This window comes from Gekko japonicus, unplaced genomic scaffold, assembly GCF_001447785.1.
Source record: "Gekko japonicus isolate JY-2015 unplaced genomic scaffold, Gekko_japonicus_V1.1 scaffold4696, whole genome shotgun sequence".
In the NCBI taxonomy this organism is placed as follows: domain Eukaryota; kingdom Metazoa; phylum Chordata; class Lepidosauria; order Squamata; family Gekkonidae; genus Gekko; species Gekko japonicus.
This window is the reverse complement of record NW_015174992.1, coordinates 36,365-59,081: the sequence shown is the minus strand read 5'-3', so window position 1 is coordinate 59,081 and position 22,717 is coordinate 36,365. Positions and strand designations below refer to the sequence as shown.

The window sequence follows — 22,717 nt, the reverse complement described above, 5'->3', positions numbered from 1 at the left end:
TCCCTGATGGATTAAAGTACCCTGGTCCTGCTCCTACATTTAAGAACATAAGAACATAAGAGACGCCAATGTTGGATCAGGCCAAAGGCCCATCCAGTCCAACACTCTGTGTCACACAGTGGCCAGAAATACCAGTGCCATCAGGAGGTCCAGCAGTGGGGCCAGGACATTAGAAGCCCTCCCACTGTTGACCCCCCCCCCAAGCACCAAGAAGACAGAGCATCACTTGCCCCAGAGCCCCTAGCTATACCTTGTGGCTAATAGCCACTGATGGACCTCTGCTCCATATGCTTATCTAATTCCCTTTTGAAGCCGTCCATGCTTGTAGCACCCACCACTTCCTGTGGCAGTGAATTCCATGTGTTAATCACTCTTTGGGTGAAGAAGTACTTCCTTTTATCCGTTCTAACCCGACCGCTCTGCAGTTTCATGGAGTGCCCACGAGTTCTTGTATTGTGAGAAAGGGAGAAAAGTACCTCTTTCTTTACCTGCTCTTTCCCATGCATAATCTTATAAACCTCGATCATGTCACCCCTCAGTCGTCTTTTCTCCAAGCTAAAGAGCCCTAAGCGCTTTAACCTTTCCTCATAGGGAAAGTGTTCCAACCCTTTTATCATTCGAGTTGCCCTTTTCTGCACTTTTTCCAAAGCTATAATATCCTTTTTAAGGTGTGGTGCCCAGAACTGCACACAGTATTCCAAATGAGGTCTCACCATTGATTTATATAGGGGCATTATTATATTGGCTGATCTGTTTTCAATACCCTTCCTAATAATCCCCAGCATAGCATTGGCCTTCTTTATTGCAGTCACACACTGTCTCGACATTTTCAGTGAGTTATCCACTACAACTCCAAGATCTCTCTCTTGCTCAGTCTCTGCCAGTTCAGACCCCATCAATGTGTATTTATATTTAGGATTTTTGGCTCCAATGTGCATCACCTTGCACTTGGCCACATTGAACCCCATTTGCCATGTTGACGCCCACTCGCCCATCCTTGACAGATCCCCTTGGAGTGCCTCACAATCCTCACTGGTTTTCACCACCCTGAACAACTTTGTATCATCCGCAAATTTAGCCACTTCACTGCTTACTCCCATCTCCAAATCATTAATGAACAAGTTAAAAAGCAGTGGACCAAGTACTGATCCCTGCGGTACCCCACTGCTTACCACCCTCCACTGAGAAAATTGCCCACCTACACTCACTCTCTGTTTTCTATGAACTAGCCAGTTTTTGATCCATAAAAGGACTTGTCCTTCTATCCCATGATTTTTGAGCTTACTTAGGAGCCTTTGATGAGGAACTTTATCAAAAGCTTTCTGGAAGTCAAGGTAAATAATATCTATTGGATCCCCCTTGTCCACATGTTTGTTCACCCCCTCAAAGAACACTAACAGGTTAGTGAGACAAGATCTTCCCTTACAGAAACCGTGCTGAGTCTGCCTCAATAGGTTTTGTTCATCTATGTGCCTACTAATTCTTTCCTTAATAATGGTTTCCACCAATTTACCCGGTATCGACGTCAGACTGACTGGCCTGTAATTTCCCGGATCTCCTCTGGAACCCTTTTTAAAGATGGGAGTGACATTAGCTACCTTCCAATCCTCAGGAATGGAGGCAGATTTTAAGGAAAGATTACATATCTTTGTCAGGAGATCTACAAGTTCACATTTGAGTTCTTTCAGAACTCTCGGATGTATGCCATCTGGGCCTGGTGATTTTTCAGTTTTTAAGTTGTCTATCAGTTTTAGGACCTCCTCTCTCGTCACCTCAATCTGACTCAGGTCTTTCAACACCCCTCCTGAAATCAGTGGTTCTGGAGTGGGCAAGCACTTCTCATCTTCCACAGTGAAGACGGAGGCAAAAAATGCATTTAGCTTCTCAGCCATTTCCCTATCATCCTTCAATACTCCTTTTACCCCTTGGTCGTCCAAGGGCCCCACTGCCTCCCTGGCTGGTTTCCTGTTTCTAATGTATTTGAAGAAAGTTTTATTGTTGGTTTTTACGTTTTTTGCTATATGCTCCTCATATTCCCTTTTTGCCTGCCTGACCTCAGACTTGCATTTTATTTGCCATAGCCTGTGTTCCGTTTTATCAGCCTCACTGTGACTAGCTTTCCACTGCTTAAAGGAATTCTTTTTACTTTTTACAGCCTCCATTACTCTGTTTGTTAACCATGCAGGCTTTTTCCTATACCTGTTTGTGCCTTTCCTAACCTGCGGAATATATATTTTTTGAGCTTCTAGGATCGTAGTTTTAAATAGATCCCAAGCTTCCCCAATTGTTTTGACCCTTTCTACTTTTCCTTTCAGTTTCCTCCCCACGTGTCCCCTCATATCAGAGAAATTACCCCTTTTAAAGTTAAAAATGGTTGTGTGAGTCTTTTTGGCCAATTCTCTATTTGTACAAATGATGAACTCAACAACATTATGATCACTGTTTCCAAGCGGTGCAATCACTTTTACATCTCTCACCAGGTCTTGAGTGTTACTTAGGACCAAATCAAGGATCGCCTCTCCCCTGGTAGGTTCCGTGACCATCTGCTCCATAGCACAGTCATTTAGAGTGTCTAGAAACTCAATCTCTTTTTCCCGGCTAGAACACATATTGACCCAATCAATGTGTGGGTAGTTAAAATCACCTATTATTACACAGTGTTTTTGTCTAGTTGCTATCTTTAAGGCATTCATCATTTTATAATCCTCCTCTATCTTTTGATCTGGTGGGCGATAACAAACTCCCAGTGTTAAGTTTCCTTTTGGCCCCCCTATTTCAACCCATAGAACTTCCAGAAGCGAATCCAATTCATTTAGCCTCTCAATCTTTCTAGACTTTATACCCTCTCTGACATACAGAGCTACCCCACCTCCAACCCTTCCCCCCCTATCCTTCCGATATAATATATAACCGGGAATCACTGTGTCCCACTGATTTTCCTCATCCCACCAAGTTTCAGAAATACCCACAATGTCTATTTTTCCCTCCCTCACCAAGCACTCCAACTCCCCGATTTTACCTCGGACACTTCTAGCATTTGTATAGAAACAGCTGTAATTTCCCTTACAAGTTAAGCCTGCATCCTTCCTCTTGCTATCTCGAGTCGTTGTCTGGCAGTCCATGTCACCAGCCATGGCCTCTGTGGACAATTTCAATCCTTAAGTTTTAACAGGAGAGGTTATTTACTACTGAAACTGGATCTCCTAGTTTCAAGTTTTACACAGGGGTCATTTCGTAGAAAAAGAGCTAGGGGGACTCATTAGCATAACTCATTAGCATATGCCACACCCCCTGACATCACCGGAAGTGTGTCCTCCCCACAGCCGGCAGCGACCTCCAGGGGGCACCAGCAGGGAGCTCCAGGCCCCGCCCTCCCGCACCTCACCCGGGGGGATGGCGTCCCCCCGCGTCCCCCCCCAAATGACCCCTGGTTTTACACAATTTAACCTCTACACCACACTGGCTTTCAGACAGTTTTCTCCCAAAGAAACCCTTTATTTATTTAACTTTATTGATAGTCCAACTTTCTTGCTGAGACTCAAGGTGGATTACAGGATATGAAACAATGCAATCAGACAGAATAAGACAACCAATAAACAATGCTACAGGCCCAGTATTACAGAATCAATAAACAATGCAAACAGTTAACTGTTAATGTAGCAGCCCCCCAATAGCCTAAGGCAGCCCAATCTGGTCAGAGCTTGGAAGCCAAGGAGGGTCGGTGCTTGGATGAGAGATCGACAAGGAAGACAGGGGCTGCTGTGCAGAGGAAACCAATGGCATACCACCTCTGCTCATTTCTTGCCTTGAAAACCCTATGAGGTGGAACTTCATGAGGTTGCTGTGAGCTGGTTTTAACTCAACAGCACTTTACCTAATCTATCTATAATGCAAAAATAGATGGGGACTCTTATGAGGTAAAAACAATGCAGTAAAAGCAGGGAATACCTACAGTAATCATTACAGTGGTTTTATCCACAGTGCCAACCAGCCAGGGAGGCAGTGGGGCCCTTGGATGACCAAGGGGTAGAAGGAGTACTGAAGGATGATAGGGAAATGGCTGAGAAGCTAAATGCATTTTTTGCCTCCGTCTTCACTGTGGAAGATGAGAGGTGCTTGCCCACTCCAGAGCCGCTGAGTTCGGGAGGGGTGTTGAAAGACCTGAGTCAGATTGAGGTGACGAGAGAGGAGGTCCTAAAACTGATAGACAACTTAAAAACTGATAAATCACCAGGCCCAGATGGCATACATCCGAGAGTTCTGAAAGAACTCTATTGTGAACTTGTGGATCTCCTGACAAAAATATGTAATATCTCCTTAAAATCAGCCTCCATTCCTGAGGACTGGAAGGTAGCTAATGTCACTCCCATCTTTAAAAAGGGTTCCAGAGGAGATCCGGGAAATTACAGGCCAGTCAGTCTAACGTCGATACCGGGTAAATTGGTGGAAACCATTATTAAGGAAAGAATTAGTAGGCACATAGATGAACAAAACCTATTGAGGCAGACTCAGCATGGGTTCTGTAAGGGAAGATCTTGTCTCACTAACCTGTTAATGTTCTTTGAGGGAGTGAACAAACATGTGGACAAGGGGGATCCAATAGATATTGTTTACCTTGACTTCCAGAAAGCTTTTGATAAAGTTCCTCATCAAAGGCTCCTAAGTAAGCTCAAAAATCATGGGATAAAAGGACAAGTCCTTTTATGGATCAAAAACTGGCTAATTAATAGAAAACAGAGAGTGAGTATAAATGGGCAGTTCTCCCAGTGGAGGGGTGTAAGCAGTGGGGTACCACAGGGATCAGTACTTGGTCCACTGCTTTTTAACTTGTTCATTAATGATTTGGAGTTGGGAGTAAGCAGTGAAGTGGCTAAATTTGCGGATGATACGAAGTTGTTCAGGGTGGTGAAAACCAGTGAGGATTGTGAGGCACTCCAAAGGGATCTGTCAAAGTTGGGCGAGTGGGCGTCAACATGGCAAATGGGGTTCAATGTGGCCAAGTGCAAGGTGATGCACATTGGAGCCAAAAATCCTAAATATAAATACACGTTGATGGGGTCTGAACTGGCAGAGACTGATCAAGAGAGAGATCTTGGAGTTGTAGTAGATAACTCACTGAAAATGTCGAGACAGTGTGTGACTGCAATAAAGAAGGCCAATGCTATGCTGGGGATTATTAGGAAGGGTATTGTAAACAGATCAGCCAATATCATAATGCCGCTATATAAATCAATGGTGCGACCTCATCTGGAATACTGTGTGCAATTCTGGTCACCACACCTTAAAAAGGATATTATAGCTTTGGAAAAAGTGCAGAAAAGAGCAACTCGAATGATAAAAGGGTTGGAACACTTTCCCTATGAGGAAAGGTTAAGGCGCTTAGGGCTCTTTAGCTTGGAGAAACGACGACTGAGGGGTGACATGATTGAGGTTTATAAGATTATGCATGGGAAAGAGCAGGTAGAGAAAGAGGTACTTTTCCCCCTTTCTCACAATACAAGAACTCGTGGGCACTCCATGAAATTGCTGAGCGGTCGGGTTAGAACGGATAAAAGGAAGTACTTCTTCACCCAAAGAGTGATTAACACTTGGAATTCACTGCCACAGGAAGTGGTGACAGCTACAAGCATGGTGGCTTCAAAAGGGAATTAGATAAGCATATGGAGCAGAGGTCCATCAGTGGCTATTAGCCACAAGGTATAGATAGGGACTCTGGGGCAAGTGATGCTCTGTCATCTTGGTGCTTGGGGAGGTCAACAGTGGGATGGCTTCTAATGTCCTGGCCCCACTGGTGGACCTCCTGATGGCACTGGTATTTCTGGCCACTGTGTGATACAGAGTGTTGGACTGGATGGGCCTTTGGCCTGATCCAACATTGGCATCTCTTATGTTCTCTTATGTTCTTAAGTCTTAGCAAGCTACCAAGAGTTCAACAAATCATTCCATTATAAAAGTAGCCCTCCTAGGCTGTTCTTACTACTATAGTTTCAATCTTCTTTTTAAAATACCCTCTTGAACATTATGGTCTTGCACATTCTGCAGAATGACAGAAGTGTGGGAACTTTCTTGTGGGCTCTGTGGGGGAAAAAGAGTGCACAAGCACTGATTTCTACCTATTTTGGGAGTGAAAATGGTACACAGCCATTCAGTTTCCTGCTCAGTGAGGCTTCTCATTCTGCACTCCCAAATGCACACACACTCCGGGTATTTTCACTGCCACCAGCTAATCAATTTTCCTTTAGGGTTTCAGCCTGAAGGTTCAGCTCAGGCACCCTCTGCCACTTTGCTGATTAAAGGTTTACCGGTAGCTCCATGTTTCATCTCCCTCTCCTTTCACAGTCACTACTGAGGGGACCCAAAAGGTTTAGTTGCAGGATTTGGAGCAGGGTTAAACACTGCCATTCCTTGCTTCTGTTCCTGGTACGCATGGGCTGAACCAGGGGCTTAACATGGGGCACTGGGATCAGAACAGCTGCACTGAAAATGAGAAGAAGTTTAATGATAAAATAAAAATCCTTTTGCCCTTGTTAGCTGGTTTGTCTATTATTGATTGCTCTGCCCAGATACTTTTGCACTATCATTTTTGGTACTGTGTTTCCTTATGTTGGTTTTTCATCATATTACCTGAAAACTGCTTTAAGATGTTTTTACTGACATAATGAGACAGGAACATTTTAAGTAAACATTATTGCTCAGAATTGTTGAATCATGAATTTGAGGACACACTGAACACTTGTGAAAACATAACCCTCTAATGAAATTGCTAGGTTAAATACCAAACATTTATATCCTATGCAGATGGTAGAGTTCTTTCATGAAAAACTGTAGTACCCTTTGTACTATTCCTTTGTTAGTAAACACATCTGTTACAGTTTTAACACAGGAAATCACAATAGGCCCTAATTAAGATATGAGAGAGAAGAAACACAGAAACTTGACAAATGAAAAAATCTGACAGTTTAGTTGCAAAAGAACCACTATGGGGGCCAACTGTCAGAAAACACCAATAAAGAGACAACTGTATGCCTGATAAAAGTTGTATTTTAAGAGTAAACTGTAATGCATCATTGCTCAGGAAGAAAATAAAACCAAGAGCAGTTTCCGTTGAAAATAGAGGATACTCAAGTAAGTCTGGAGAATTTGCACTATCTCAAATCAAGTATTAGATCAAGCTATACCTTTGACATCATAGTAGTCACCCCAAAGCAAGATTTTCCTGTCTACAAGTACACAATACCTTTGGTGATCTAACAAAATCAAAGCATTTGATTCATTAAAAAATAAGCTGTGACAGAGGTGTTGAACTCATTTGTTACGAGGGCCGGATCTGACATAAATGTTACATTGTCGGGCCGGGCCATGTGTGACATAAAATGTAATGCCAGGTACCGGAGATATAAACTTCATATATGACAGAGACAAACCCAATGAACGATATTATTTTTACTCAAAATACAATCAAAAGCAATTGATTCCTAAAAACGATTTACTGGGGAACCCACAAAAGCTCCAATAAATGTATTTAATCATGCATAATCATACAAGACTAGGTTTTTTCAAAAGGACACCATAAAAGGGAGGATATCTTACATTTCCATACAAATTAGTTATTTTTTGTATATGTAGTGCTTTAGGAGACAAGTCATATTCCTTGCAAGTGAATAAGGTTGTTTTTCAGCAACCCCTCCACCATCATGATGTGCCCAGCATCAGCAGTCAAGCATGGCTACGATCCATCTCTTGCTTTTTGTTTCCTCTCTTCCCGTCATACCTCTGAGGATCTTGAGGAGGCACACTGGACTTCCCTGTCCACCGCCCCATCCCTGCCAACAACAACAACCCTGTGAGGTGGTCCAGGCTGACAAACCGGGTGACCCGGATGACAGGATTCTTGCTCAGAAGGGGGGGTTCTGAACCTGGCTTCTCCAGATCCCCTTCTGCATTTCCCACAGAAGAGGTGGGGCTGAGGGGAAGGCCTGACAGAGAGGCTGTTTCCAAAACCTCCAAGGGGTGCTTTTTGTCCTCCGGTACCCCTTTTCCCTCATGGGCTAAGAACAGGTGGGAGGGAAAAGGGTCACCATACCCAATACTCATTCTGCCTTCTGGCTCCATGCTTGTTCAGACTGGTGGCGGTGACAGTGGTGCCCCCTTTCCCCTTTACTCTTCCACTCACTTTGAGGCCAAGATGTCTTTCCCCTCAGAGGGACATGCACAAGACAGCCCAGTTGCCTTGCACTGGTGGTCCTCCTCCTCCTCCTCGCTCCCCTGCCAGCCCCATCCATCTCTTTCTCCGCCTTCACTGCCATTCCCCCCATTTTGCCTCAGCCTCAAAGTCCTGCCCCCTAGCAACCACTTTTCTATTTCCTGACAGCTTCAACCACATACACCTTACTGTGCGTGCCTGCTCACCTCCCTCCCTCCAGCAGCCTTCTGCCTTCCCTCCCTCACACTAGTTACTCGTGGGCCAGATAAGTTTGACACCCCTGAGCAATACATTTCATTTTCTTCCACTGAAGCCAACAGGACGTAGAAGTACTCAACTTGAGTGGGTAGGTCTATTATAGCTACCAGGGCTATTTTTGGGCAGGAACGCACAGGAACAGAGTTCCGGCTGGCTCCCAAGTTGACCACGCCCAGCAGGAACTCATTAGCATAATAGGCCACACCCAACAGCAGAAACTCATTAGGATTGGCTACATTAGGGGTGTGTGGCCTAACATGCAAAGGAGTTCCTGCTACAAAAAAGCCCTGGGTTTTGACAACAAACAAGGTAAACAGAATAACAAGCAAAAGGTGGGTGTGGCTGGATAACCACACTTCTGGTAACATGGGGGTGCGGCCTAATGTGGTAATGAGCTGTGTTGTCAGGGATGTGGCCTAATATGCTAATGAGTTCCTGCTGTTGGGTGTGGCCTATTATGCTAATGAGTTCCTGCTGGGCTTTTTCTACAAAAAGAGCCCTGATAGCTACTATTAATTATCATTGTAATCATTATGGTTGCCATTTTATTTTCCCAGTAGGGCTCCTGTGCCTTTAACAAAGACAGATCTAACAAATTCAAGCACTAGGAAATGTCATCTGTGACATGCTAAATTTCTCTCTACCAGGCAACAGTTAAAGGTATGTGAGCCCTGCCAACCCTTAGCACAGGGTTCTTACTCCTTGTTCTTACTCTAAGCAAGCTGGAAGATGATAACCTTGTCACTACTTAATTTAAGATATAGCTTTTCTCTTGTATAATACTGCTTGGATCCAGTGGCTTAAACCAAGCTCAAAGGTTTATCAGATATGCTCCAGTGTGAGTTCATTCCAGTACACTCTTATTACAACAAGTTACATAGGTGCAGCTGAAATATTAAATGAGGCCACACCTTTCAGATGACTTCCCAGCTATGTACCACACTGATCTGCTGTATCCATTTGGCATAATTCTGTTTTCCTGATTCAGTAAGGAAGTTATTTTGCATGCTGTTGCTTCTGCCCTTTTAAAAAGACTAAACCTAAGTAAGTCACCACCATAACATGCTTCTTTCCCAGGGCATCTTGGATAAGACCATGAGTAGCCCTGCTGGGTCGGACTCATGGGTCTTCTAGTCCAGAACCCTTTTCTCCAGCAGTGGCCAGTTTAGATGTCAGAGGGAAGCCCACAAGCAGAGCCCATAGATAATGCCTTTACTTGCTGACTGCTCCCCAGCATCCTGTGATCAGACAAATTCTGCCTCTGAAACTGAAGGTCCCATTCAGCTATTATGGCTAATGGCCCCAGGGATGTCCAACTTGCCTCAAGGAGGGCCAGGGCTTTTTCGGCCCTGGCCCCTACCTGGTGGAATGAGTTCCCATGAGAAACCAGGGTTCTGCAGGACCTATTATTTATTTTATTTATTTCATTAGACTTATAGCCTGCCCTCCCCATATTGTAGGCTCAGGGTGGGTAACGACATATATGTATCTGCAATTAATGCAGATTTACAATATTAAAAACATGTTACAATAATCAGTTTAAAATCCATAAAATCATCATCTATATTTTACATATTTATTTATGCATTACAGTTCCGCTGGGCCTGCAAGACAGAGCTCTATCGCCTTCAGTTGAGGCACGGGTGCCCACTTGCTATTGGCCTCCCGTCCATCTGAATGGCTACCTGGAAACAAACTGCTTCTTGTTGAAATCTGTTGAGGCGCCAGTCTTTTATTGAATATTGCTTTTAGATAGGTTTTTGGATATATTTTAACTGTCAATTTGTTGTATTGTGAATTTTATGATGGAATCCGCCCTGAGCCTGCTTGCGGGGAGGGCGGAATACAAATCACATTAAATAAATAAGTAAATCCTCCAACAACGTGTCTGGTGGTTTTAAACCCATCTAGGCCAGTGGTCATCACCACATCTCATGGCAGTGAGTTCCACGTCAACTACCTATTGCATGAAACACTAGTTCCCTCTGTTTGTCTTGAATCTACATTATACTTTCATAGGGTGAATCCAAGTTCTAGTACTAAAGAAAAGAGAGAAAGGCTTCTCGCTATCTACACCATGAATAATTTTGTAGACCTCTGTGGTGTCAGTCCTCAGTCACCCTTTTTCTAAACTAAAAAGTCCCAGCCTTGCCTCAGAGGGTAGGAGTTCCAACCCCATCATCATTTTGGCTGCTCTTTTTCTAGCTCTTCAATATTCTTTTTGAGATGCTCCGATCAAAACATTATATTGTATTCTAAATCAGGCCAAGTCTTGTATAAGGGCATTGCCATACCAATACTGTTATTCCCAACCACCTTAAAAAAAAAATCTCGTACATGGAATTTACTTGTTTTTCTTGGCCACTGTACACTGAGTCAACTTTTTCATTGAGATACTCACCAGAACCCGTGAATCTGGGGCTCTCGACCATGAAAAGTTTTGAGAATATGATGTTAAACAACAACGCTGTTTCATGAGCCCGATTCCATGATCTCCCTTCCTATGCTCAGGCTAAATAACCAGCCGGTGCACTGCAATTCATGGCCCATCCTCCCGTGTCCGTCGCAAGGAGAACAGCGCAACGTTAAGAACATAAGAGATGCCAATGTTGGATCAGGCCAAAGGCCCATCTAGTCCAACAGTCTGTATCACACAGTGGCCAGAAATACCAGTGCCATCAGGAGGTCCACCAGTGGGACCAGGACATTAGAAGCCCTCCCACTGTTGACCACCCCCCAAGCACCAAGAAGACAGAGAATCACTTGCCCCAGAGTCCCTATCTATACCTTGTGGCTAATAGCCACTGATGGACCTCTGCTCCATATGCTCATCTAATTCCCTTTTGAAGCCATCCATGCTTGTAGCCGCCACCACTTCCTGTGGCAGTGAATTCCAAGTGTTAATCACTCTTTGGGTGAAGAAGTACTTCCTTTTATCCGTTCTAACCCGACCACTCAGCAATTTCATGGAGTGCCCACAAGTTCTTGTATTGTGAGAAAGGGAGAAAAGTACCTCTTTCTCTACCTGCTCTTTCCCATGCATAATCTTATAAACCTCAATCATGTCACCCCTCAGTCCTCGTTTCTCCAAGCTAAACGTTAGAGAAGTTATCAGAAAGGCTGCGCGGAGGTCGGGGTATAGACTACTGGAGAAGAAGAGATTGGATTTATACTCTGCCCTTTACTACCCAAGGGAGTCTCAGAGCGGTTTACAAACTCGGTTCCGTTCCCCTCCCCACAACAGACACCCTGTGAGGTAGGTGGGGCTGAGAGAACTCTTGACAGAAACTGCTCTTTTTCAAGAACAGCTCTTATCAGAACTATGGCTTGGCCAAGGTCATCCAGCCAGGTGCAAGTGGAGGAGCGGAGAATCAAACCCGGTTCTCCCAGATTACAGTTCGCACAGTTAACCACTACACCAAACTGGCTACAATCCTTCCTCTGTACGGTTTAATGAAGACACGGTCCTCAGAACTGTTTCTTTACTTTCGAGTAAACGTGCATGGGGAAGAGCAACCTAAAAGACACTGCATACCTCCCTTGGCATAGCTCATATTTCGCGCTCCAGAGACCACAGACGTCCTTTCCATGCTCCGCCCGCAGTCACTTTATCCCGCCTCCTTACCCCAGCAACCACCTCCTTTCAATCCCGGCTCTGGTTTCCTGGCGCGCCTGCGCAGAGTCGATCCAGGTCCTCGCTCTCTCCTCCTCTGCGCGCTCGCTCTGCGCATAGGCAGGGGGTGGGGGCTGGAGTCGAGCTCGTAGCGGGGCGGCCTGGTTGGGCCTTTGGTGCGGGGAAGAAAGAGGGAAGATGCGGCTGGCCTCGGGGCTTGGACGGGGGGCGCCCGTGCCGCCGCTTCTGGCGCTGCTACTCCTCCTCCTCCAAGGGGCGGCGGGAGAGCCCTGCGCTAACGCCTCGCCCTGCTCTTGCCGGCGAGGGCTGTTGGATTGTAGCCGTCTCGATCTGTCGGGCCGGAGCCTGGAGCCGGGCCTGCTTTCGCCCTTGCTTCACGGCACTACCGCGCTGTGAGTATCTTTCCTTGCCTCCCTACTTGTCTAGCATTGTGTGGCTGGGGGTTACCTGGTGAGCTGTATCAAGGAGTAGCCGTCGACATGGCAGGTGCTTTCCCGTGGCCAGGCAGAGTCTGTGAAATCATGTTCCGACCGTTGTTGATATCTTCACTTGGGGGCCAAACCTGGGTGAATAGGGTTGTGTATGTGTTTCCACACGTACAGGCGTGTATGTACACACTGCACGGAAGGTGGGTGATTGCGTGGTTAAGTCTCAGTGTGTCGGGGTAGGATAGCAAGTGCCAGCTGACAACTGCTTCCCGAAGAATGGAATCTGTCCCCCCCCCCCCTTCCAGTGGAGGGGTTTTGGTTGTTGTGCACCAAATGTTGGACGTTAAGTGAACTCGAGTATCTGGAAGAATCTGGCGATCCTGCAGTCTTTAGATGTGTTGCAACAAAGTCGTTTGTCACGTTGTGGCATCTGTCATTGGCCTTCGGAACCTTTCAGACCACCACATTTCATTTGTCTCCTGTGAAAGTTCATATGGACTTGTTGGCAGTGGTTGAGATGTGCCCTAAAAGTATTCTTAAAATTAAACATGCTGTCCTTTTCTGTGGGGTTGTGGAGTGGTGGAATATTGGCTAGTAAGGGGTAGCTGTCAATGGTACTTCAAAGCTACTTGGTTGGGAATGTTACCAACTCCAAGGGGTCGGAACTTATCATGTGTTTGTAACTGAATGTCACTAAGGTTGCTGTTTTTAAGTATATTAGGTCATCTATGGCTGGATAATGAATTAAATGTGTATGTCAGCATTTTTCTTTGAGTATTGTTTTTCTTTTATTTGTAAGCCACCTTGAGCAGGAATCTGGAGAGGTAGAATAAAAATGCCCTAAATAAGTCTACCCTTTGTCCAAGAAGCTGAGGTTGGTCACATGTTTCTTCTGCTTAATTTTGTGCTTGTAACTACCCTAGGTGGTTATAGCAGCTTGAGGTTAAGAGAGTCTGAGACTGGTCCAAGGTCACTGGATGAGCTCTATGGCAGAGGGGGAATTTGGACCCTACTGAAATACTGTAGACCTCTCTTGTCTGCTGCATGTCTTGGTGTACAGGTTAGATGGACCATCCGCTACTGGTGCTTAAGACATAGGGTATCTTAAGTGCATATTGGTGTAGATCACGGTGTTTTTTTCATTTTAAAGAATCTCTGATGAAGTGGCTTGGGCCTCGTTTTGTACTGAGTGTTTTTATCTTTGTGGTTCTAATTCAACTCTCTTTTTGATTTCTGGTTCCTGAAAGGCAGACTTTAAAGCATTTTCTCAAAGAAACATTCCTTCTATACTGCTTTTCAAGAAATAGCCAAGTTATTTGTCATGTAAACATTTTATGCTGTCAAACTTCCCCCAGAGAATCCTAGGAATTTTAGCTTGGTAAAGGTGTTATTAATTTTCTGTTTGATCCCTATCCCCCTTCACAGAACTACAGTTCCCAGGGTTCCCTGGAGGGAAGGAAATGACTGTTAAATTAGTATGCGCCCAGAATTTCATGTTTACAATACATTTATTTTATGAATGATGTAGATGTCTCATTGGTGGTTAAAAGGTACTATATGATAAGTACTGTTGAATAATACAGGATAATGTTTTTAAATGCCATATAGAAAACTAGTGCAACAGTGTTGGTGTGGATTAGTGTATTTGTATCTGCTTACCGTAGAAGCATGAAATCTGTTTATATTGTGACACATGTGGATATTGGTACTCCTTTCTGCAGAATGCTGTTTGTCAATTCTCTGTTCCCAGTGCTATATAGATGTCACAGATCCAGTATTCCTGACCTTTTATATGCAGCTTTAATGAATAGATTCACATATGCCAATTTAAAATGTTTAAATTATGAGACTGATTCTTAATGGTATTTCTTCTCCTGCCACTAACTGGAGAAGGTAGTTGCTAGTTGAAGGACATGGAATAAATCTAGTACACCCTGGGAACATTAATCATACCCAGTGACTGAATTTATGCCTCTGAACATTACCAGGGAGCAGAGGGTAGGATAAAGTAGCCCCCTAAATAAGAAAATGTCTCATGGTACTTTAAAGAATAACAATTCTGTTGCGCATCCTTTGTCAGATTCTCTTGCCATATTGCAAGCATGTGTACGAGGGGGAAAAATGTCAATAGTTGGACAAAAATGCTGTGAAATGAAAGAGGGCTTGATTTCATTGCAGAGCTCAGATGTATATTCTTTGGATGAAAATGCAACCAGACTCTTGTCCTTTATACCCTTTGGCCTCACTCTTTATAATTTTTACCTCTGTACCCATATTTGTCAGTTGGAGAGAACATTTCCTTTAGAAGTGGGTCCTGAGTGCCAAGAAGTATTTAAATACTGATTACTTTCCTTCATAGACAATGCTTACAGAAAAGATATACATGACTGTGTATTATAGCCTAATTTTAAATCTACCGTGTTGATGCTTTGAATAGGGTATTTGCAGTCTAATCTTGTGTGTGTTTACTTAGAAGAAAATCCCACTGAGCTCAGTGAAAATTGTTCCTATGTAAGAGTGCATAGAATTGCAGCCATAAGTGCACAGTATGATAAATACATTCTGCCCTGTTTGATTGAGTAAATCTGTTGAACAGCTGTTAGCCGTTCTTTAAATTTAATTGGAAAAATGGCTTTTGCTTTTAAAGTGCCATTGTTGCTTATGATTCCTCTTTCAAAAAATGTTGTGCTACTAAGTGTAGGTTTTATTTAATCAAGATAAGGAAGGCACATCAGATGTGATTTTGCATTCCAAATCTATATATATATATATAAGAAAGTCCCCTCACGGTAAACTCAACGCCCAGGCCAAACCGCTGGACCTAGAAACACCAAATTCGGGGAGAGCGCTCCTACCATGAGGTGGATGCTCACTATGAAGGGATTTTTAGAAATTCAACCCTTAAGTGGGTCAAAAGGGGTAAAATGTGCTCCCCCATAGATTCCTATGCAGCTGCCAGGCTGCTGCCTCCTTGCACCCACCCAGTCTCTGATTGGTCAGCTGCAGACCTCAGTGTTCTGAGGTTTAAAAAAAAAAGTTACAGGGGACTACAGAGAGCTAATGACAGTTGAGGAAATCAGGAGTGGCCAACTGCCTGTGAGGTGAAGCAAAGCTGCTGGCCCAGCCTCCCTATGGCTTCAAACATGCTCCTTTCTCCTACACCTGACAGGCAGTTGTCTGTCAGGTGCAGCAGCAGTTGCAGGGTGCTTAAAGCCATGAGAGAGCCCACCCTAGCAGTAACCCCTTAGGGACCCTGCCAGCCCTGCCTCCACAGTAGCTTCTAACACTCCTCCCCCTCCCCCTCCTATACTGGACAGGCAGGTACCTGTCAGGTGTAGGAGAAGAGGTAGGATGCTTACAGCCGCTGAGGAGGTTTGCTCAGCAGGATTGCCTTAGCCCTGCTGCTGGCCCAGCCTCTGCGATGCCTTTAAACATAACCCCCCCAACACCAGACAGGCTGGTGTCTGTCAGGTGTAGGAGCTGGACCAGGGTACTTTAACTCATCAGGGATGCCGCCCAGAGATGTAAAATTTCCGGAAATTTTGAGGGCGGCATTTAAGAGAAGAAGAAGAGATTGGATTGGAAGAAGAGAGCCAGTTTGGTGTCGTGGTTAAGTGCGCGGACTCCATCTAGTCCAGCATCCTTTCTCATACAGAGGCCAACCAGTTCCTCTGAAGGGCCAACAACAGGGCAGAGAGGCCGAGGCCTTCCCCTGATGTTGCCTCCTGGCTAGAGATGTAAAACTTCCCGAAATTTTGAAGCTCAGAAAAAAACCCGTTTTTTTTCGGGAAAAAGGAAAGTTTCGGAAAATTTGAAAAAAATGCTACATTAGCATTTTTTTTGTCTTTTCTAGATTGAAAGTCATTCTGTTACTTTAGGAACATAAAAAATGACTATGGACATTTTTACTTGGCATGAAATTATCACAACTAGCATATTAAAAATATAGTGTACCCAAACAATTATTACAAACAGAATACCCACCCACATGCAAAAACAAAACTGAAACCTTTTTATTTTCTTCTGACAATCACACCTCCTAAAGGAAGAAATGCATCTTGTTCTTGCATTGGAGAGTTCAGTTTGTAACCTAGGACTTGCTTGTCCTCAGTGCACAGAAATTAGATCAATCTGATACCATTATATATTTTAGAAATGATTTGGAAAATATTTGAACACCTTGTCTTAAAATATTTTATTTATCATGTTAAAATAAAACATTCCATAATCAATTTCTTTTCTTTTCTTTTTTCAATTTTTCCAATTTTTCGGAAAAAAAACAAAAAAAGCTTCAGGGAAAAAACCGGAAAAAAAACGGGTTTTTTCTGATTTTTTCCGGGGTTTTTTCCGGGCCTTCACATCTCTAATGCCGCCCCAGCAGGATCACCTTAGCGGTGCTGCTGGCCCAGCTTAGCCATACTCACACCCAGAATGGAAATATAATCCAAATTTGTAGAAAACTGGTTTCCTTTATTAGGTTACTTAACTTCTCACAATGTGGGTTCTACAAAACTAATTCATATGAACTTAATATCTGATTGCTCGGATGGTGTTTTGAATATGTAGTTATGTCCCAGTTCTAAAATGTAACATAAATGAGAAATATTTTTGTAAAACAAAAAACAAAAAAACCAGGGGGGGGTATGCCCTCCCCCCAAAGTCAATGCCCAGGCCAAACCCCTGCACCAAGAAACCCAAAATAAGGGGAGTGTATTCTGGCCCGTAGCTAATGGGGGCCCCACGGGGCCCGGCCCCCTAGTGTTTCTTCTGGGCCCTATCCCTCCCGGGCTGCCCCCAAAGTGCTCTAACATACCACCTGCATTGTACTTTCATTTAATTAGCTGGCGGGCTCCTCGATGCCCCCTCCTTCAAAATTCCCTAGCTACGGGGCTGAGTGTATTCCTACCATGACGTCAAACCCCCTCACACCTGAAGAGATTTCTGAGAAACATGATCCCTGCTTCTTAAATGATCCCTGCTTCTTAAATGACGGCTGCTTCTTAAATGGGCAGTTCTATGTGGCCTGCTCCAGAGTGAGCTCATCAAGCAGCCTGGTGATCCTAGCACCTGAGGGCAGAACTACCAATGTGGTCTACAGAGAGGTCCTTCAGTACAGAAAAAAAGGACATATGTCGCACTTCATTTCTTACACTACAGTCTTCTCTGTTAGAATTTCTACAACAAATGTCACATTTCAAATTTCACATAATCAGTATTATAACTGGATTTATGGGACTTAAATACTGTAGCGAAGCACGGGTATCAGGCTAGTAGCTTATAAAAATATGATTTTGTTTTTCTTTGTATGACTGCTCATTGCTAAACTATTTGAGACTGTGGCTTGGATCCTAAGCACCTTGAGCAGAGGTGCTTGAGAAATGTATCCTCCATACCTTCCCCCTTCCACTGCAGCCTTCGTTGCCCTCCTCCAGTCATATTCCAAAGGAATATTGTTGAGAAGCAAAATAAATGTCTGCAGCAGGATAGAGAAATCAGCAAAAATCACCCTCCTGTCCTCAGAAATGGAAAGGCTGTTCTGTTGGAGGAGGTGCTGCAGTCCTTGCAGTCCAGGGGACTCTCTCAAGAGTCTTCTCCAGCACCATAATTCAAAAGAATCTATTCTTCGGCGCTCAGCCTTCCTTATAGTCCAACTCTCGCAGCCATACAGTGCTACTGGGAATACCATTGCTTTGACCATCCGGACTTTTGTGGGCAGGGTGATGTCTCTACTTTTTATTATGCTGTCAAGGTTTGCCATCACTTTCCTCCCAAGGAGCAGGCGTCTTTTAATTTTATGGCTGCAGACACCATCTGCAGTGATCTTGGATCTCAGGAACGTGAAGTCTGTCACTGTTTCCACGACTTCTCCTTCTATTTGCCAAGGAGTGATGGGGCCAGATGCCATGATCTTAGTCTTTTTGATGTTGAGTTACCAGCCAACCTTTGCGCTCTCCTCTTTTACCCTGAGTAAGAGGCTCTTTAGGTCCTCTTCCCTTTCTGCCATTAGAATGGTATCATCTGCATATTTGAGGTTGTTGATGTTTTTCCCAGCAAACTTAATTCTGGCTTCTGAATCATCCAGGCGGGCATTTCGCATGATGTAGTCTGCATATCAATTAAATAAGCAAGGTGACAATATACAACCTTGTCGTACTCCTTTTCCTATGCTAAACCAATCAGTTGTTCCATATCCTGTTCTGTCGCTTCTTGACCCTTATACAGGTTTCTCAAGAGACATGTGAGGTGGCCTAGTACTCCCATCTCTTTTATATATTAAATAAGCAAGGTGACAGTATACATCCTTGTCGTACTCCTTTTCCTATGCTGAACCAATCAGTTGTTCCGTATCCGGTTCTAACTGTCGCTTCTTGGCCCTTATACAGGTTTCTCAAGAGACATGTGAGGTGGTCTGGTACTCCCATCTCTTTAAGGACCTGCCATAGTTTGTTGTGATCCACACAGTCAAAGGCTTTAGCATAGTCAATGAAGCAGAAGTAGATATTTTTCTGGTACTCTCTTGCTTTCTCCATAATCCAGCGAATGTTGGCAATATGATCTCTCGTTCCTCTACCTCTTCGAAACCCAGCTTGTACTTCTGGTAGTTCTCTATCCACGTACTGTTGAAGCCTAGCTTGTAGGATCTTGAGCATGACCTTGCTAGCGTGTGATATGAGTGCAATTGTGCGATAGTTTGAACATTCCTTGGCATTGCCCTTCTTTGGGATTGGAATGTATACTGACCTTTTCCAATCCTGTGGCCACTGTTGCGTTTTCCAAATTTGCTGGCAAATTGAGTGCAGCACTTTAACAGCATCATCTTCTAAGACTTTGAATAGCTCAGCTGGAATACCATCACCTCCACTAGCTTTGTTGTTAGTAATGCTTTCTAAGGCCCATTTAACTTCACATTCCAGGATGTCTGGCTCGAGGTCAGTGATTATACCGTCGTGGTTGTCAAGGACATCGAGGTCTTTCTTGTATAGTTCTTCTGTGTATTCTTGCCATCTTTTCCTAATCTCTTCTGCTTCTGTTAGGTCCCTACCGTTTTTGTCCTTTATCATGGCCAGCTTTGCATGGAACGCTCCCTTGATTTCTCCAATTTTCTTGAAGAGATCTCTAGTCCTTCCCATTCTATTGTTTTCTTCTATTACTTTGCACTGTTCATTCAGGAAGGCCTCCTTATCTCTCCTTGCTGTTCTCTGGAAATCTGCGTTCAGTTGGGTAAATCTTTCCTTTTCGCCTTTGCCTTTCGCTTTCCTTCTTTCCTCTGCTATTTGTAAAGCCTCATCAGAAAGCCATTTTGCTTTCTTGCATTTCTTTTTCTTTGGTATGGTGGTGATTGCTGCCTCCTGTACGATGTCACGAACCTCTGTCCATAGTTCTTCAGGCACTCTATCTATCAAATCCAGACCCTTGAATCTATTCTTCACCTCTACTGTATATTCATCAGGGATGCGATCTAGGTCAAACCTGAATGGCCTCGTGGTTTTCCCAATTTTCTTCAGTTTAAGTCTGAATTTTGCAATGAGTAGCTCATGATCTGAACCACAGTCAGCTCCAGGTCTTGTTTTTACTGACTGGATAGAGCTTCTCCATCTTTGACTGCAAATTATATAGTCAATCTGATTTCGGTGTTGCCCATCTGGTGATGTCCATGTGTAGAGTCGTCTCTTAGGTTGTTGGAAAAGGGTGTTCGCTATGACCAGTGTGTTCTCTTGACAAAACTCTGTTAACCTTTGCCCTGCTTCATTTTGCTTTCCAAGGCCAAACTTGTCTGTTATTCCGGTTACCTTTTGACTTCCTACTTTAGCATTCCAGTCCCCTATGATGATGAGGACATCATTTTTTGGTGTTAGTTCTAGGAGGTGTTGTAGGTCTTCATAGAACCGGTCCACTTCAGCCTCTTCTGCATCAGTGGTTGGGGCATAGACTTGGATTACTGTGATGTTGAATGGTTTGCCTTGGAATCGGACAGAAATCATTCTGTCATTTTTGAGATTGTATCCCAGTACTGCCTTTTGCACTCTCTTGTTGACTATAAAGGCCACACCATTTTTTCTACGAGATTCCTGGCCACAGTAGTAGATATAATGGTCTTCTGAGTTAAATTCGCCCATTCCTGTCCACTTTAGTTCACTGATTCCTAAGATGTCGATGTTCAGTCTTGCCATCTCATTTTTGACCCCGTCAAGCTTACCTTGATTCATAGATCTTACATTCCAGGTTCCTATGTAGTATTGTTCTTTGCAGCATCGGACTTTCCTGTCACCATCAGACACATCCACAGCTGAGCGTCCTTTCGGCTTTGGCCCAGCTGCTTCACTCTTTCTGGGGTTACTTGTACATGCCCTCTGCTCTTCCCCAGTAGCATATTGGACACCTTCTGACCTGAGGGGTTCATCTTCTGGCGTCATATCTTTTAGCCTTTTGATACTGTCCATGGGGTTTTCTTGGCAAAGATACTGGAGTGGGTTGCCATTTCCTTCTCCAGTGGATCACATTTGGTCTGAGTTCTCTGCTGTGGCCTGTCCGTCCTGGGTGGTCCTCCACGGCATAGCCCACAGCCTCATTGAACCATGCAAGCCCCCTCACCACATCAAGGCAGTGATCCATGAGGGAGTAGGACCATACCTCACTTTAAAGCCTACCCTGGCAGTGATGGCTCCAAAGAAGCAATATTTCTCCATTACCCTTAAATCTGCACAGTGTAGAGCAGCAGAAATCTTCCAGGTGGTCAGAAGCCTATTGGGGTCTAGCCAACAGGAAGAAGTGGACTGCTCTGCAGCCCACTGTAATAATTTTGCTAAGTCCATTGCAAATAGAATCTCTCGCATCCATTCTGACTGGGAACGTACATTAGCAGCAACAGGATCAGATGATCCCAAGGTGTGGATTGGTCCAGTTTTATGGGATACCTTTCAGTTTGTGCAATATGAGAATGTAGAAAGGATTCTTGGAAGCCTGAGATCTACCACCTGGTTGTACTATTCTGACTCCTCCAGGCTGCTTAAATCGGGGGGCGGGGGGAGACTTGGTCCAGGAGACAGTAAATGTTTCCCTGAGAGAGGGGTCGATCCTGCCTTGAAGCAAGCAGTGGTGTGTCCATTCCTGAAGAAACCTACTCTGCACCCAGGAGAGTGCCCTGCTAACATCTAGGCTAGATTACTGCAGTGTGCTCTACAAGGGGCTGCTCTTGAAGACTGTCCAAAAGCTGTATTTAGTACAGAATGGTGCAGCCAGAGTATTGAGTGGCATGGGTCATAGGGACCATATGACTCCAGTCTTGTTGCATCTACACTAGCTTCTAGTTTGCTTCTTGGCTCAATTCAAGGTGCTGGTATTGAACTTTAAAGCCTTTTATGACCTGGGACCAGTATACCTTAAGGATTGCCTTCTCCTGTCTGAACCTACCTGTTAACTCCAATAATTTTTGGAGGCCCTGCTTTGGTTGCCCTCACTACCTGAGGCTAGATGAGTAGTGACCCAAGAAAGGGTCTTCTCAGTCAGGGCACCAAAACTTTGGAACTCCCACCCCAGGGAGATTTGTCTGTCTCCCTCTATTGGTGGGTTCTGCCAGTGGGTGAGGATTTTTTAAATTTCATTTGGTATACCCCAGTAACAGTTATTACCCATTCTCTGGTTCTGGTACTGTATGTTTATGTGCTTTTGTTGAATTATTTCATAATTTTAAACGTTGTTTTATTTGTTCAGCTATTTTAATATTTTATGTAGGCTGTCTTGGGGGCTCTGATCTGGTGGAAAGGTGGCATGAGAATGCTTCAAATAAAATAAAAATCCTTTGCATTGTTACTGTTGTTTGCTGTGAGTTTATGATAGACTTACTCTGTGTAGAATTGTGGAACTACTTCTACATCACAAAATAAAGTTTTTAATCCACGAGAACCTTTCCTTTTATCCCATGACTGCTGAGTTTACTCAGGAGTCTTTGGTGAGGTACCTTGAGAGAAGCCTTTTGAAAGTTCAAGTATATAATGTCACCATTCTCTAGAAGTAATGGGGTAAAAAGGAAGGTCCTCTTATGGATGGGTAACTGGTTAAAGAAAAAAAAAGAGGGTGGAAGGGGGGCATCCTATTGTTTACTTTCCTCCATTATGAACATGGATTTTTCACTTCCACCCTCAGATAACTAATAAATCAGAAGTGAGCAGTGAAGTAGCTGTAGAAAATACCCAG

General features: G+C 44.1%; 1 protein-coding gene across 1 annotated transcript in view; it reads left to right on the top strand.

The window, feature by feature from the left end:
- Nucleotides 1-12,214: 12,214 nt before the first annotated feature.
- Nucleotides 12,215-22,717, top strand: part of LOC107122152 (leucine-rich repeats and immunoglobulin-like domains protein 2) — a 37,193-nt gene continuing 26,690 nt past the window's right edge. The window contains exon 1 of the mRNA XM_015425182.1: nt 12,215-12,487. Coding sequence (XP_015280668.1) covers nt 12,273-12,487 — 215 coding nt within the window. The 5' untranslated portion in view covers nt 12,215-12,272. The remainder of the gene's footprint in view (nt 12,488-22,717) is intronic.